This window comes from Dipodomys ordii, unplaced genomic scaffold, assembly GCF_000151885.1.
Source record: "Dipodomys ordii isolate 6190 unplaced genomic scaffold, Dord_2.0 Scaffold39, whole genome shotgun sequence".
NCBI classification, from domain to species: Eukaryota; Metazoa; Chordata; class Mammalia; order Rodentia; family Heteromyidae; genus Dipodomys; species Dipodomys ordii.
The window spans coordinates 12816486-12834865 of NW_012267255.1; the positions used below are offsets into that span (position 1 = coordinate 12816486).

Below are 18380 nucleotides of genomic sequence, written 5' to 3' on the forward strand. Positions count from 1 at the left end.
CTGCCCACGCTGCTGAGACTCTCCCACCATCTTGACTTCCCAGGGGCTGCATGTGTTTGGAATCTGAGCAAAGCCGAGGTATGATGGCTTGAACATTTTCAGCTTAATGAGAGTCCTCTGAAGGACAGTACTTGCTTCTGTCTGCTTGGCTGGAATTTTGCTGGGCCTGTAGTTTGAGTTCTGTTCATACTTGCTCACTGTGCCTTCCATTCATTGGTTTTGATTTCTGGCAAGTATTTTGCATCCCAGATGTGTCATCACTTCAAATTTTGACAAATCTATACTAACTTCTGATCTCATAGGACTAGTTTACTGGAAATAAGTACAAATAAAAACAAAAAAAAATGTGATCAGCACAGGGTATCCTGGTGTAGTATGTTTTGAAGAGGACTTAAGCCTGACTAATTATATTGTTAAGGAGGCAGCAGGGGCTACTACTTGAACTACTACTTTTTCTATTTTTATTTTATTTTATTTTTTTTTGTTTTCAGTCATGGGCCTGAACTCTGGGCCTGGGCGCTGTCCCTCAATGCCTCAGCTCAAGACTAGCACTCCACCACTTGAGCCACAGGGCCACTTCTGGCTTTTTCTGCTTATGTGGTGCTGAGGAATTGAACCCAGGGCCTTATGCATGCAAGGCAAGCACTCTACCACTGAGCCACCTTCCCAGCCCTGAGCTACTACTTTTTCTAGGCTAATTGTCTCATTTGTAGTAGGGTACTGACACAGGCTTTTTATTTGGTCTTTTGTCCTTTAGAGTACTAACCTAGGGTTCCCTGTGTGACGATTTCTGGTAGCAAAAGAGAGGCCCAGTGCACAGACATTTTTAATCTTGATTGTTAACTTGATTATATTGAGAAGTGTCTAGGATATTAGTAAAGTACACCTTTGGGTGTGTTTGTGAGGGCATTTCCAGAGAGAATAAACTAAGTGGGAATGACCTGCTCTGGTTAGGCATGTGTTCATGGTTAGCAGCACCAGCCAATACACTGGGTGCCTGGATGGAATAAGAGGGGAAGGAGGAGGAAGCATGCTTTCTCTTTTACCTGGTCACCAAAAAGTGAGCTGCTCTTTTTATCCCACTGATTCTGCCCTGATGGCCTGAAACTGGGAACCCATATCATATTTTCTTCCTAAGGTGTCCCTCCCATAATTGACACAACAATGAAAAGTCTGACTAAAACATCTAGCTTTCATTTATATCAGTTTGCTAATGTCCCATTGACCAAAACAGTTCATGTGGTCAAGATCTGATTCAAGAATGGAGGAGGGGCTGGGAAGGTGGCTCAGTGGTACAGTGCTTGCCTTGCATGCATGAGGCCCTGGGTTCGATTCCTCAGCACCACACTAGCAAAAACAAAAAAGCTGGAAGTGGCGCTGTGGCTCAAGTGGTAGAGCGCTAGCCTTGAGCTGAAGAGCTGAGGAAACAGCACCCAGGCCCAGAGTTCAGGCCCCACGACCGGACCCCCCCCCCAAAAAAAAAAGAAAAAAAAAAGAATGGAGGAATAGCTGACTCCCGTGGCTCATACCTGTTGGCTACTTAGGTGGCTGAGATAGATAGAGAGGCTCCCAGCTTGAAGCAACTCAGACAGGAAAGTCTGTGAGATTATATCTCTAAAATAAGTAGCAAAAAGCAAGGTTGGAGGTATTGCACAAGTGTTTCAGGGAAAGCTGAACAAGCAAGCCAAGTAAATGCAAGACCCTGAGTTCAAACCCCATAATTACCCCTCCCCCTGCAAAAAAATAGAAATATACTTTCACCTTCCCATGGGAGGACTTAGAAAGTGTTTGTATGTGAATATTTGCAGACATGTATCATAAAAATTACTGAACATACTGCTATGTAGTGGTACTTGATCACTATAAATATATAATATATAAAAAATATAAGTACATAAATATATAAATACTTGATCACTTTTTATAAATAATAATTAGTAGATATAAACTATGCCTAATTTGAAAATCAGAAATCTAAAATATGAAAGTTTTTGAGACCCTGGATTTTCAGATTCAGGATATTCAGTAGATAAAGTATATGCAAATATTTCAAAAATTGAAAAAACTTTAAAATCTGAAGCAAATATGACCCTCAGCATTTAAAGTTGGGCATATTCAACTTGTAAAGAAGCAGTTGGAACACCAGAGACATGGCTCAGGTGGTAGAATACTTACTAGTCTAGTATGCATGAGGCCCTGGGTTCAATCCCCAGTACATTAAATACAAAAGACAATAATGAAAAAAAAACTGGACTATTCTAGTAAGTGGATTTTTGTTTCAGTAGTATATAAAAGTGAAGATAATCATTTTGAGAATTTGATATACTCTTTTGACATCTTAAAATAATTTTAATGATGATAAGACTTTGCAAATAAAGTAAAGCTTTCTCTTTTTCCTTTACTCTGCAGTAAGAAAAGTGGAAAACCACCATTACAGAACAATGAGGTAAACATTTTAAATTATCTACTTCTTGAGATTTCATGGATCTATTTTACTTATTTTGTCATATGTTTTTGAATTGCAATAACTTACAGAATTTTAGGATTAGAAAGGAACTTAAAAGTATCACTTTTGTCTACTACATACTCTAATTGTTTCTGGAGTAGAGTCCTGGTATGTGTTCTTGAGCATTTATTTGACTGTTCATTTACCGGAGAGTATAATGATCTAAGGAAGTAGTCATAATTTTATTAGGTCAACCCCATGATTAGATTTATCCTCCATCTTATTTATTCTCCTCTCCCCCACCCCCACACTGAGTGCTACAATGGTAACATTCAACAAAGTACAAAAAACGGTGGCCTCTGTACCAGCTCATTTATAACTGGTGACAACAGTGATCACAGGGGCTTTATAAAAAAGGTATGATATAACTCTGGACTCCTCCACTCTAGAAGGGGTGTTGTAACACTACCAGTGACAGTTACCCCAAGAAATCCATCCTTTAGGGGGTAGATACTTTTCATGTAAATCGGCTACATTGTCTCTGGAAACTTGCTCCAGCTGTTTGCACAAAAGTGGTGGAGGTTGACTGAGCCTCCTGAGTAGGTGTCTCTGTAGGGGGCTTACTAGATGGCTTGGCAGGCCAGATCATAGGCGGCTGCCACTTCCAGTCATAGGAATAGCTTCCATCCATGACCACATAGGCATATACAGAGCCAGAACCTATGAACAAGGTGGCTCCAGAGATCCTGTTCCCTTCACTGTCCACATAGTGGAGTACAGGTCCTCTCTTATCCCAGCCACAGGTCATGGTGCCCTTGGACAGCCCCATGCCTTTGTACTGATATACTGTGTTCGCAAGAATCATGGAGGTAGCTGCTACCTAGATGCGTTCCTTATTTCAAAACTGATAGCTGATAGATTTGACACTGCCCAGCCAACAGCCACTTCCAGAAGCTGTAGTCCACCCCCAGCCAGGGTACCCAGAAGATAACGGTTGATCTCTGTTACTTTCTTCACTGTTTGTGAAGCAATGTAAGCCCCTGCTGTGGCCTGAGACAGCTGTAACAATGACTTCATGGGGAAACTTGAAGGCTAGCATGATGGTTCCATGAAGCATTTTGATTCACGGCTCCTCTGGAATTCCCCGGCTAGGTGCAGCCAGGCCCAGCCCATCTATGGGAACCAGGTTCACCAGATTCCCTCCACCTCCAAGTCCAAAAACCCCTGCTACTTTACCTGAAGCCTCTCCAATATGCTGGCCAGTGCTGTGTCTCTTACTTATTCTTTAAAAAAAAAAATCTTTTTAAATTTTAAGACAAGATCTTTTTATGGAGCCAAAGTTGGCCTCAGGCTCTCAATCTTCCGATTCATCTCTCTTAATCCTGGGATTACAAGTGTGTGCCACTGTACCCTGCATTCATCTAGCTTAATGATTGATTGACTGATTAACTATCAGTATTGTATTGCTTTGTATGAATCCCATATTATTAAAATTCAGCCTAAAATTCCTTTTACTTATTTTGTGGTAACTGTTGCTTACATTAAATTAATATAAATTATAACCTTCAGATACCTTTCTGATGAACAGTTCCTTGGACAGATTTCCTACATCTTGTATTCATCAGCTGATTTATCTTTTTTATTTATATTTTTTGTGTATTCTTTTTTTAAGCTGTTAATTTTTTATTCATTTGTCATTAATAGGTGTTCTAGAAAGAATATCTCTTTTTTTAATTGTAAAGGTGATTTACAGAGAGGTTACATTTACATAATCAGGTAATGAGTATATTTCTTTTTAAACAGTGTCACCCTCTCCCTTATTTCTCCCAGGTTTTTCCCCCCAACCTGCTTCCCCTGAAGTTTATAGTTCCTTTCCAACATAATGTCTAGTGAGTTTTCTCTCTCTCTCTCTTTTTGGTCAGTTGTGGGGCCTGAACTATGGGCCTGGGTGCTATCCCTTAGCTCTTCAGCTCAAGGCTTGCACTTTACCACTTGAGCCACTGCATCACTTCTGGTTTTTCTGCTTATGTGGTGCTGAGGAATCGAACCCAGGACCTCATGCATGCAAGGAAAGCACTCTACAACGTTCCCAGCCCCGAGTTGTCTCTTTTTTAACAACAGCTTAATTGAACCATCCACAAACTGTAATATTTATTTTAAGCATATAAATCATCAGTTATTAGTGTAGTCACAAAGTTGAATGGCTATTACCATTGTCTTATTTTAGACAAATTTCCAAAATCTCCAATAAAATCCCATATCCCAATAGCAGTCACTCCTTATTACCCTGTTCTCTGAACTCCTGAGAACCAGTAATCTACATTCTCTATTGGTTCACCTATTCTGACATTTTATATAAGTAGAATAATATAATATGTGGCCCTTTATGCCTATCTTTTTAAAAAAGTGATACTAGGGTTTGAGCTAAATAAATGTTAATTTATCTCTGCAAACATTATTGTATTTCACTGTACAGTATAATTTTAGATGTAATTCTTACATCCAGTATGTTAAGTTCAGGGTTAATAATTTGCACTCTATTCAAAATTGTTGCTAGTTATTGACTAAATAAAGATCAAAGCTATTATTCTGTAACATTGCTTAATCTTAGTGTTTAGGTTATGGTTGACTTAGCTGTAACTACATATAACTAGCAAAATCTGTTAGTTTCTTTCTTTCTCTTTCTCTCTTCCTTTCTCTCTCTTTTTCTTTTCTTTTCTTTCCTGAGGTTTGAATTTAGGGCTTTATATTCGCTAGGTAGATGCTCTACCACCATCCCTTTATGTTTTTTTATTCTTCAGCTAGGGTTTTGTGCTTTTGCCTGAGCTATGATCCCCCCTCAATTTCCATCTTCCAGGTGGCTGGGAATTATAGCTATTAACCAGTACACCTGACCTTTGAAACCTGGTTTTTATTTCTCCATTTCTACAAGAAGCATGAAAATTCTTGTGTAATTTATTAATTCATTTATTAAATTAATCTCAATATTTATTGAACCTCTCATGCCTGGCATTATTCTTGGCTTACAACATGTGGCAGTAATAAAATGAGTTCATACCCTTATGAAGCTAGTAAGCTTCTCTACATGTCAGCTAATATGCTAGAATAGTATCTTTAACAAAGGGAAAAATTAGAGCAGTTTAATATGACTTATTTTTAGTAAGCTTAAGCTAGCTTTCAGCTTTAAGTCTTTCCCATTCCTCCATATTATTGTGTAGTTTTTTAAATATCCTGAAGATTGATATCAGCATTCTTGCTTTTTAGTTTCTTAGTGTTTAAAAAAATGGGACAAGATATGTGTAAGTCCAGTCTTCTGACATATTTATTGCTCATATTTCATATCTCTCATATCTGAGCTGTCTTATTTATAAAATATCTTTTGTCAGCATGTTATATGTCTTTAAGTTCTAGGATGGCTAGATTCATCTCACTTATTTTGTTTCCTATTTTTCTGTATTTTTTTGTTTCAATACATAGTTATTTTCAGGTTGTTTAGTGTGAACAAGGTTATTTTAGGTTAGATTATATGATTGTTAGTAAAAAGCATAAACGCTATATCCTACTTCTATGCTTGTGAAGTTCTTAAGAAGTGTATATATACAGATATGCTAAAAAGAAAGGTGGTAGAATACATGCCAAAGAATAACAGCTGATGTCTCCAGATGGTAGGGATAGATATTTAAATTTTTGCTCATTAGGATTGTAAAAGTTTTCTACAGTGAATGTAGAGAGAAAGCATCATAAAAAATTCTTTTCTCATTAGTTTTTTTTTATTGTAATCATAATCTTTGGGATGGGATAGGGTGAGACAATCTTGTAAGATACAAGATTTAAGGAGGAACAAAGGAGTTAGTTAGAAAATAATAGAGAGAGAGTTTGACTTTAAAATACTTCATTTACTTTGGCTTAATACATATTGTTAAATTTAAAACATAAAAGTAAACACTGTGCTGGGTTTGGTATTTAGTATTCCTGTATGTATCATTACATATTTGAGGTGTGTGTATGTATGTATATATATGTATCTCCATAAACAATATAGGCAGGGTTATTTTACATATTTAGAAGTTTCATACATTTACTATAAAATGATTTATGTATCTCATTCTATATTTTTCCTGTGTAATGCCTTTTAGAGCCATCCATGTTGCTAGCTGGAGATCTAATTTTTTGTGTGTGTATGTATGTGCTGTTATTGGGGCTTAGTCTCAAGGCCTGTTTGGCTCTCTTGCTTATGGCTAATGCTCTACCACTTGAGCCATGTCTACTTTGACATTTAGTGCTTAATTGGTGATGGAGTCTCTCCAGCCTTTTCTGCTCTGGCTGACTTTGAACCATGATACTCCAGGTGTTAGTGTCCAAATTAATTAGGATTATAGGCAGGAACCACATGTGCCATCATTTTATTTATTGAAAGTAGGATTTTTCTGTGTAGCCCAGGCTGGCCTCAAACTCACTGTGTATCCTAGATTGGCCTTGAACTTGTGATACTCTCACCTGAGTCTCCACAATGTTGAGATGCTTGGCATGAGATATAATTAATTTATAGTGCATTTTTCTGTTGTATGAATATGAGCTATTTCCTATTTTATAATTGTTTATAACTTGCAGTGAATACATTTACCATAATTGCAATGAATACATTTACTATAATTCATGTAATAAGATGTACATTTAGGTTGTTTTAAATTATATGGTATTATAAACAGTGTACATGTTTTCCCATTTACATAACTGAGCATATATACAGGATATACAAGAATATATGGAGAATAGATTCCAAACAGTAAATCTGTTGGATTATTTTATATCTTACAGTCACTGTACATTTTCCATTGTAATGAATGACATATAATAGTACCAATTTACACATTCTCCAGCAATATAAGTGAATATTTATACTATTGTTAGCACCATATGGCCTTTTATTTAGTTCAAACATTGCCTTTTTAATCCCAGCGCATCCCAGTTTTCTAAGTTATCATATGATAGGGCATTGATCTTTGTCATTGTTACTCCCGAAAATTACATTTATTTTTCTGGTTTATTATTTATTATTTTTAATTTCTTAAATGATTTTTAGTAGAGCTTGTTTTTTTTCCCTTTTCCATCATTTCCATGTTAAACTTACGTGACCAAAGTGTTTAAATGATTATTTCTTAAATATTAGAAGTGGGCTGTGGTGCAGTTCAATGGTAGAGTGCTTGCTTAGCATGCACAAGGTCCTGTGTTCAATCCTTAGCATTGGGAAAAAAAAGTTCTAAATATTGGGATGTTTAAATATTGGAATAGTACCTTGGATTATGCCGCTATTAACGCAATGGCTTCAGGCTTCTCAGTGTACAGCTTTTTTCCTCCCTCTGTACAGTTTTGAACTATACTCAGTACCTATTAGGAGTCTTAGATAAAGCACTTAGCACAGTGTCTGACACAGAGAAAGTAGTTTATTCTGATTCAGTGATAAAACTATTAGTTCATCAAGTTAGATAGTAACTTAATTAAAGCACATTTACACTAATGTTGGTCTAGTATTATTTGGTCTATTATGGGCATTTGTTAAGAGCACAATAGAGTAAGGCACTACTGGCTTATGCCTGTAATTCAGGAGGCTGAGATCTGAGAATGGTGGTTTGAAGTCAGTCAAATAGAAAAAGTCTATGAGACTGTTACCTCCAGTTAACCACCAAAAAGCCAGAAATGGAGCTGTGATTCAAGTAGCAGAATGCCAACCTTGAGCACAAAAACTCAGGGACAGCTCCCAGGTCCTGAGTTTGAGCTGCGCAGTAGTTAACCAAGTAAGTGAGCTATGCCCATAAATGCCTGGAAAGAATGAAGCATGAGATCAAGTTCGGCCTCTCTTGCCTTTTCCAGGGAGTTTCTCTTGCCTGTTTTCCCAGTTCAAGAGTAGTAAAGTAAATATTGCTGACCATTGTTATGAGCAATGAGGAAAAACTGCATGTGCAGGATGCTTTGAGTTCAACACTACTGTGGGTGCTTCATTTTTTCCCATAATGCTGACACCTTCAGCTAATGGCATGCTGTCTTTCAAAAAATCTTAAATTTTCACTCCATCACTTAAGCACTTTCATGTTTGCCTTACTTTTTAGGAGACATATTTTCACAGAATTAATGATAGGGAAATACTCAGCAGATAGTAATTTAAACAGCTGATAATATGGGACTGTTGGAGAGTTTTTCTCCATCAGCTGAGCTGGATAATGTGCATTTGGATATTTACTTTTTTTGTTGTTGAAATTCCATCTGATTTTTGAAAAATTGGCTATCATTTTGACTGTGCTTGGTCAAAACTGCATAGAATAAATCTGTAAGCCAGGTGAGTTTAATGTCAGGCTTTTATGTTACTTCTTTATGTTTGCAAATTATTTTGTACTTATGTTTTCATGGGCCATTGAAAACAAAGTGATTTCTAAGGTCGATAAGGTTATCTTAAGTCACTGTTCACTGACACAAACTTTACTGTGGCCTTGAGGCTCTATCTTTCTGTCATTCTTGTTTCTTGGCTGTAGCATCTTGATGCTCAGTGGGTGCCGTAGTTCTATCACCAGCACTGGGTTTTTGTACTCAGTGTTCCCTGTGCCCCTTCTTTCTTCTAAATAGGCATGTGGCGTCACTTTCTCTCAGATTCAATGTCAGGATCTTTATGGTCATCCTGTCCAGTCATTCTTTTTTCGTATGACTTACTTACTTACTTTTATCCATGTTTCTCCTCGAATTTATTAGGAAGAGATAGTGCATTGGCATATTGCATATTGGAAATGTTAACTTTCTTTTTTCAAGGTGCACCAGGGTGTGAACTTACAGCATCCCATGCTTTCCCTGGGCTTGTTTTTCTCCCAGCAAGCATACTGTCACTTGAATCATCACATCTCCAGTCTAGCTTCTTTGCTATTTAATTGGCAATAAGAGTCTCATGGGCTTTGCTGTCCAGGCTGGTTTTGAATCCATCCTCAGGTATCAGCCTATCAAGTATCTAGGATTACAGATACTAGTGGTAGTGTGAGCCACCAGTACCTGACTGTCGATTAGCAATGTTAAATGATAAAACTGGGAATGTACACTTTTTTTTGTAATTAGTCAGAGACCATCCTGTTAAGGATGAAAAAAGAACAAGTCTTCTATTAATCAAGAAGTGGATAAGGATACTATTTTTTTAAATTAGTACTTCATTGTTTCTTTGACTTCCTTTACTACTGTACCTTTTTCCTCACTGCATTCAGACTGGCTGTTTTATTCCTCCTTCAAACATACCTTCACTTTGCTATTTTACACTTACTGGTCCATTACTACTGGATGTTCACATCTCACCTCTTTATTCAGTGTTTGAATATGAAGAGCAGTGTATATATGCTTTCTAAGTGCAACATCTGTTTTAATGGTTGCCTGTGTAATTGACTTGCACTAAATGTGGTTATTCAATCTAATTGTTATGCATTTGTTACAGCTATCTTAAAAGGTCTTTTTTTTCTTCCTCTTCCAAATATAGAAAGAAGGAAGAAAAGAGCGAGCTGTGGTGGACAGGGTGTTTTTATCAAGGCTCTCACAGATTCTGAAAATCATGGTCCCTAGAACATTTTGTAAAGAGGTAAGTCTTACAAGATTACAACATTAAATGGATAGCAATTCAAGATACATGAGATCAGAACAATAATAAATTTATCTCAGAATTGTCATTTGTCATGTGAGTACTCTTAATCAATGGCAATTTTTTAAAGTACCTTTTGAGATACTTTTTCCTTGTACTTTCTGTGATATGCTAGTATATTGTACTGTAGCTACCTTAAGTGCTGTTGTTTTATTATAATTAATACTGTCAAAAACAAGATGCAGTTTTAAAAGACAAAGCTTTTGGAAATCAGTAATATGGAATATGTTTGAGAGTTGTTTCTTTTTAGTTGATTTTATATATATATATATATATTAGATACTGCAAATAGTTTCTGAATTCTGAATTTTTAGGAAATGAGCTGATGATTTTGTCATTATTTCACAAAAATTTTAATGGTAAGTAAGTAGTGCCGTATTCCCAGCCTTTCCTCACCCCAGCATTCTCTCATTCTATAACCAGATGTATCACCATCTCCTATTCTTTCTTCTCATATCTCATCCTTTCAGTTACTGCCATCTGATTTTTTCCTCTATTTTTATCTCCTGGATGTTACAGTGATCTTTAATTAGGTATAATCTTAAGACCTCATTTTAAAAGCTTTATTTTTTCTGTCCCAATTTATTTCTGAAAGCAGTGCTTCCCTTCCCATTGTTAAAATTTTAAGAAGCATTTGTTTATAGCAGTAGTGAGACAAAGATACAATGCGTAGCAAGCACTGCAGCTCCTAGGAGAATTTGGTTCTTCCAATGTAGGCCTTGCCCTTCTTCCTCTTCTCGGCCCAGCCCTTGTCCTGTGCTCTGGGCCTCCATTCATTTGCAGTGACATCCTCTTGTCTCTGACATCCTGCCCCTCTGCCCCCAAACAGTATGCTTAATAGATAACCTTCAACACTGCTTTACCTTTTTTTGTGAAAGCGTCACTACTATTTAGGCATAACTCATTATTAATTATTAATTCTACAGCCCATCCAGCTCTGAAGACCCCTTATTTAAAATACAAACTTTTCTGTGAAGAGTGACATATCACCCCTCTAATCCAGTTACCAACTCAATGCTCATTTTTTTTAAAGTGATGGAGGGTTTGCTACATGTAAAATGAATGAGGCATGGACAGGTCCTCAGGAGTTCGTGAGAGGATTATTTTGCAGCTTTCTATTTTCATCTGGCTCTAGCCAGAGTAATTTTAGGGGGAAAAAAATCTAACCTCACTCAAACTCCAGTTCAAGAATGCAAATTAAACTCCCTTAGAAAGCACCAAAGATGAAGGTAGAGTTAGAGAAATGAAAATGCTGCATGTGACTGTTTGGAATTTCTCACATATTAAAAGCTGAGGGATGGACTGCCTACATCATGGAACTCTAGTTTCTATTGCATAAACACATTAATAAGGAAATAGTGGTGGTTCTAAGAACATTGTTTTAATTATGATATTTTAGAATGAGAGAAAAGTAAATAAGCTTTTATGCTCCAGTGATTAATTTTGAATTGAGATATTTAAGATCTGAATTAAAAGGTGGCATCATGTGTCTGTGGTTAGTATTCATTAAAGTCAATAGATTCTTCTGCTGTTGGTTGAATACCTAACTTAGGAATGGTAAGATTCGTTAGGAAAATAGCAAACCTTGGGGTAGCAGGTATCACAGCTCATTCACACAGACTCTTTGATGTTTTCTTATGATTCCATGTAATACTTAACCTGCTATGAATCTGCCTTGTATTTCATTTAAAGGCTGTATTTTTAAGGGCTTTTCCTTTTCTAAACAGTATTTGTTTTATAAAAATTAACTGAAAGATTCAGTTGTCCCTTATTTCAGTAATTTGGAACATAGTATTTGTCTAACAAGTTCTGCCTCCCATGTTCCAAAGCTCTTTGCTCTGATTTTCATCTCTATGTTTTGTTTCTAGGTTGTATAAACTCTGCTGGATATACAATACCAGCCATACTTCATATGGTTTAATATATTTTTTCCTCCTGCTAAATCCTCAGCCTTTCTTTGCTCTTAATCTTTATTGTTTTTACTTGGTCTGTTTAACATATTTAACATACTCGTAAAGCCATAAGTGGCTTTTGCTATTCAGACCTTGCCATCCATCATTGATATGAATTATACAAATATGAATAAATTTGTCTGTTGTTTTTCTGTTCACATTTCATTCTTTTTAGAAAACATTCTTAAGTAGCTGTTCAGTTTATTTTGATCAGTGTCACCCCTTTCATCATTCTCTCTTATCTCTTCCACCCATCCCCTCAATTTACCTAATTCTGTTTTCACATATGTATATTGAATATTATAACTTACACATGAATCTTACCTTAATTAATAGGTTAATTGAAAACCTTGTGAAGACAGGGACACTATTAGAGACTTTTCTAACAAGTTGAACTAAATGTTCATATTGACATTATAACTTATGAATTGTTCATAAGTTAAATTTCTGTCCTTGACTCTTTGAAGGTAAATTGTTTGACTTAAGATTCATCTTGGGAGAGAGCGAGGGAAAGGGTGACTATCCAAAAAGAAATGTACTCATAGCCGGGCGCCGGTGGCTCACGCCTGTAATCCTAGCTACTCAGAAGGCTGAGATCTGAGGATTGCGGTTCAAAGCCAACCCTGGCAGGAAAGTCTGTGAAACTCTTATCTCCAATAAACCACCAGAAAACCAGAAGTGGCACTGTAGCTAAAGTGGTAGAGCACTAGCCCTGAGCTGAAGAGCTGAGGGACAGCACTCAGGCCCAGAGTTCAAGCCCCAAGACCGACAAAAAAAAAAAAGTAAAAAGATAAAAAAAAAAAAGAAATGTACTCATAACCTGACTTATTTAACTGTAACCCTTCTGTATATCACCTTTATAATTCAACAAAAATAAATTTTAAAAATTCACCTTGGAATTTTGGATAAGAATATTAAATGGTTTGTAAAGACTCTTCCATTTATATTGTTATTTTAAGTCCCTTTTAAACTATATTTAAAAATTGACTACAGTTAAAATGTAGACCAACTACACTAACTTACATAAAGCTTTGAAATCTGAAACAAAAAATTTTGCCAACGTATTATTTGTTCTAACTTTAAAATGCATGAAGTTTACTATATTTGGTTTATTTTAGACAGGATATTTGATACTTATTGCTGTTATGCTGGTATCTAGAACATACTGTGATGTTTGGATGATTCAAAATGGGACACTCATTGAAAGGTACTTGTCCTCCTAATTTGTCACGTATTTAAACATTGTTTCCCAGTTTTTTTTAAGATTGCATTTTGTTAACAATACGTTGTGTAACTTTTCGTCCATGTTTCAGTGTTAGAGTGTATATTTGTTTCCTAATTTGGGAGGAGAAAACTCTCTTTTGTATTACCATGCCTGTATCCATCTTCTCAATGTTATACTGCAACTTATTGTTATTATTAACTGTTATTAACTGTTACCTTAACTATTTATAGCTAAGCCACATGCTGGGCTTTACAGAATTTTGTTTGCCCTGGCAAACAAAAAAAATGTTTGTTTTTTTTTTTGGTTTTGAAATTAACTTTTGCCTGCTATTCTCTGTAGTTCAGCTCAAGGTTTTTGGAAGTATTATAAAATCTTGATAACATTGTAACATGGTCAAACATACTGATTATTTAATCAGTCAGTTTTGTGTGTGCTTTTACCCTCTCCTTGTGCTCCGGCTCTGATCAGACCCACTGAATAGCAGTTATGTTTGAACTGTTTTTATCATTATTTTGGAAATAAATTTCTTTCATGTGTTTTCTGCATTAAATAATCTGTTTCCTGGATCTTTTACTATTATTTTGCCCTAATTTTACTTTCTCATTTTGGCAAACAAGCTTTCTGTGAAAAGGAACAAGGAAAGTAAAAGTTTTGAGACTTTGCAGATCTGAAGCTATCTTGTACTTCCATTATTAATTAATAATTTAGATGCATTTGTTCATTCCAAGTTGGAAGTCATTTTTTCACTGGAATTTTGAAGCACTTTTGCCATCCTAGCTCTCAACTCTGGTTGTGGGCAGACTAGGATAATTGGTGGAATTGTAAGAACTGCTAGTGAGTGTACCATCCTAGCAATTCTGGTTTGGTTAGCCATTACTTTTGGAAACACCCTGAGTAATTTTAATATGCTAAAAAAATTAAATACTACATCACTGCATATCTTATGTTAAGTATTGGATCTAGTTATATTCTTGTTGCCCCTTCTTTAGTAGAGATTCTGACTTCCCCTCAAAAACAATGCTTTAAACATTAGAAAATATTTTAATTGTTGATGTCTTATTAGTGTTTGACAATTTTACTGACCATTGTTAAGATTTTTTTTTTCATCATTAATTGTACAGGACACTGGATAGGTTCCTTTCAACCTAAAAATTTGTTCTTCATTCTGGAAAAATTTTTGTTGTCTTCTTAAAACAATTCTTCCCATATTTTTTCTGGAATACTTGGTTAATTGTTGAACCCTCCTGACCTAATTGTTTTATTACTTTTAAATTTCTCTACTGTTTTCAGCTGGCAATTATATTCTATTTTCTAGGAAATATCTTTATCATGCATTGAACTATGGTTATAATTTTTAAAAATTTCCATCAACTGTCTTTTATATGGACATTTTTTTTTAGTCGGTCGTGCAGCTTGAACTCTGGGCTTGGGTGCTGTCCCTGCGCTCTTCAGCTCAAGGCGAGTGCTCTACCGCTTGAGCCACAGCGCCACTTCTGGTTTTCTAGTGGTTTATTGGAGATAAGAGTCTCACGGACTTTTCTGCCTGGGCTGGCTTTGAACTGCAATCCTCAGATCTCAGCCTCCTGAGTAGCTAGGATTACAGGCGTGAGCCACCGGCGCCCGGCTTGGACATTTGTTCTTATAGGAATTATACTTTCAAATATGAAATATTTAATATCTGAAGCTACTAATTTTGGTTTGATTTGTGTGTGTATGTTTTAAAGTTTGGAGTGTGTTTTCTATCTCTCCATGGTCCTTTTCATTCATGTTAGAGAATTTTCCCAAACAGTCCATGATTCTTTGCTGTAAATCCATATTTTAAATGAATGCTTTAAAAATCAGGAGTTTCAGGCTTGTTGATTGTCTGCTCTCCCTTGAAGGGTGTTTGTAGGGGCTTGTGTGTGTGTGTGTGCACACATATGCGTGCATGGGCACACCTAGTGAGGAATCCTACAACAAATTCTAAGAACTTAAATGTAAACATAATTGGAATGCTTGTTCATTGCTCCTATGATACCAGCTTTAGGGGAATAAATTTTATTACTAGGTTTGGTTTCTGTAAACTTCATGCACAAGTAATTTGAGCCATATGTATACATGATGGAGAGAATATATTTTTTAACGTAACATGTAAACTTAAGCTTTTCCTTTGATAATTTCATCTCTAATTTCTGTTGGTAAAAATACAGTTGTCTTCCCCCAACTATGTATTGTTTGTTAATTTCCTTGTGGCAGCTGCTAGGTACATCATCATCTTAGGAACCTGTTTAGAATCACCCACATTATAAATTACATTTTGTAGTAATGGAATGGATTGGAAATTTATTATTTAAAGTTTTTCTATTTTCTTATTTTATAATTTTGTAATCAAAAAGAATATTACTTGTTTCTAAATTAGGGATATTCAACCTTAATTCTACAGATGCTAGCTTTTGATTTTCTCAAATATTTAAAAACCTGAGAAAAATGCATCACCAAGAGCAGGTGATAGTGGACAAGAGGAAGCTACTGTATAGTACAGGCCAATTTGTATTTCCTGTAGGTATCAACCTATTGGATACTCAGTTTTTAAATTGTGAAATAAAAATTTGTTTATAATTTTTTCTACAAATTCTCAAAAACATTTTATGAAACATTAGTTTGGTATCTTAAACCTTACAGAAAAGTTGCAAAATAGTACAAAGAACTTCTCATACCCTCAACTAATACTTGTCAGTTATAAAGTCATCATTTACTTTGTTAGCTTTATCCTAAGTAAATATTTTTGAGCATCTGCTGTATATGAAATCTTTATATTTGCTTAAATATTAACATTTAATATTTTCCAAGTTAAAGGTTTAAAATATGACACATTCTTAATGTAGTAGAATTTTATCAGAAAATTATCATGTTTCTGTATCTTACTGTTAAAGCTACATTGTAAATAGATTTATCTGTTTCCTTTTGGCTTCTTTCTAAGTAGGTTTAAATTCATTTTTTTTTTTTTGCTGCTTAGAAAGTCTCCAGGAGGAGTTGTTCTTTTTTTTTTTTTTAATATTTTCTCTTTGTTTTTTTTTAGTTTTTATTTTATTTTTATTTTTTTGTGTGCTGGTCCTGGGGCTTGAACTCAGGGCCTCATGCTTTTTGCTCAAGGCTGTCACTACTTTTTTTCTTTTTTCTTTTTTTTTTGGAGGGGGGGGGTCCGGTTGTGGGGCCTGAACTCTGGGCCTAGGCGCTGTCCCTCAGCTTTTCATCTCAAGGCTAGCACTCTACCACTTGAACCACAGTGCCACTTCTGGCTTTTTTTTTCTTTTTGCTTATGTGGTGCTGAGGAATCAAACCCAGGGCCTCAGGCATGCAAGGCAAGCGCTCTACCACTGAGCCACCTTCCCAGCCCCGAGTCATGGTTCTTAATGGGCTTCAAGATCCGTTTTATTTTTGCCCATACAAGCAGCATGTTAAAATCACCAAACTTCTCTAGAGTCCTTAAAAATTTTAGAGGTAGTAGTGAGTAGGTCTACAGTAAAGATATTCTTTATTAATTATTATTTTTCTTTTGCAGTGGAATAATAAGCAGGAATAAGGCTTTATTCAGAAAACCATTTTTTAAATTTATTGCTGCTACCCCACTGGTAATCCATTGTTGAGTGCTGGCATGTGCTTCACCAGTATCTTATAATCTTAAGTGTGTCACAGCTCGGGCAGCATGAAAGCACTTTGGTTTTACATGGTTTGTTTGTTTCAAACAATGTTAGCTTAAACTTGTAAACGTTTGGTACTCTTCTAATTGCTTGTTTTTTTTCTAATATTCACATTAAGCACCATTTTTATATAATTCTGTTTTAACATTTTCCTATTTCAAATGTTTTTAGAAAAGCATTTTTGCTTTTTAAAAGTTATATCAGAATCAGACTTAATTTTTCTAGTTTTCCCCTGAAGTATTACCAAGGAAATGTTACATGCTGTAAACCATTCTCAGAGTGCTAGAATGATCTCATTATGTATTAAAATCGTTGAGAAGTTCTTTGGTAAAGATACTTGTTAGAGCTGGGTGCTGGTGGCTTATGCCTGTCTGTAATCCTGGCTGAGGCTGAGATCTGAGGATGGTGATTCAAAGCTACTCCCAGGGCAGAAAAATCTGTGGGACGCTTATCTCCAGTAAACTACTCAGAAAAAAGGAGAAAGTGGCACTGTGGCTTAAGTGGTAGAACACTAGATTTGAGTGCCCAGGTCCTGAGTTCAGGCTCCAGGACCAGCAAAAAAAAAAAAAACAAAAAAACCCCAAAAAACAAGATATGTATTGGCTTTGTTTAACCCAGATTTCCTCCAATTCAAAGAAGATTATTTTCTTATTGTATACCAGCAATATTTTTGTGAGGAGTTAGGTGTAAATCATTTAGCACAATATTCAAAATATTATTTTATTATATTTGGGAATATTAATAAGAATTAAAACTTTACAATGAAATAGCAAACTTACTTTAAATTCTTAATATTTACATCTATCTATCTATCTATCTATCTATCTATCTATCTATCTATCTATCTATCTATCTATCTATCTATCTATCTATCTATCTATCTACCTACCTACCTACCTACCTTTTTTGTTGTCGTGGGGCCTGAACTCTGGGCTGGGAGCTGTCCCTCAGCTCTTCAGCTCAAGGCTAGCGCCCTACCACTAGAGCCACAGCACCACTTCGGGCCTTTTCTGTTTATGTGGTGCTGAGGAATCGAACCCAGGGCCTCATGAATGCAAGGCAAGCTCTCTACCACTGAGCCACCTTCCCAGCCCATCCATATATTTTTAAAAGATGAATATATAAAACAGAACAAAAGTAGATGAAACAGTAGCTGATTTTGTTTGACATTATAAGGGACCTGCCTGTCTACAGAGCCATCCTGAGACTTCACCTGTTTGTAGTTCCAGGGTGGGCCAGTTGGAACTCACAGGTGACATCCCACTGCTAACCTTTTATATAAGTAAAATCTTAAAATCCCACAGGAGCTACTTCTACTCTCTCATGGCAGAACTGAGTAGTTGCAAGTAGAAATTAATGGCCTACAAAGCCTTTATAAGTTTAGTCTTTTTTTGTGCCATCATTTGTTCATGTC

General features: G+C 35.9%; 1 protein-coding gene and 1 pseudogene across 1 annotated transcript in view; one reads left to right on the forward strand and one right to left on the reverse strand.

Annotated features, from left to right (window-relative positions):
- Window positions 1-18380, forward strand: part of Abcd3 (ATP-binding cassette, sub-family D (ALD), member 3) — a 60362-nt gene that overhangs the window by 15772 nt on the left and 26210 nt on the right. The window contains 3 exon segments of the mRNA XM_013018331.1: window positions 2410-2446; window positions 9951-10049; window positions 13180-13268. Of these exon segments, the coding sequence (XP_012873785.1) occupies window positions 2410-2446; window positions 9951-10049; window positions 13180-13268 (225 nt within the window).
- On the reverse strand, window positions 2912-9748 carry LOC105987040 (annotated as a pseudogene).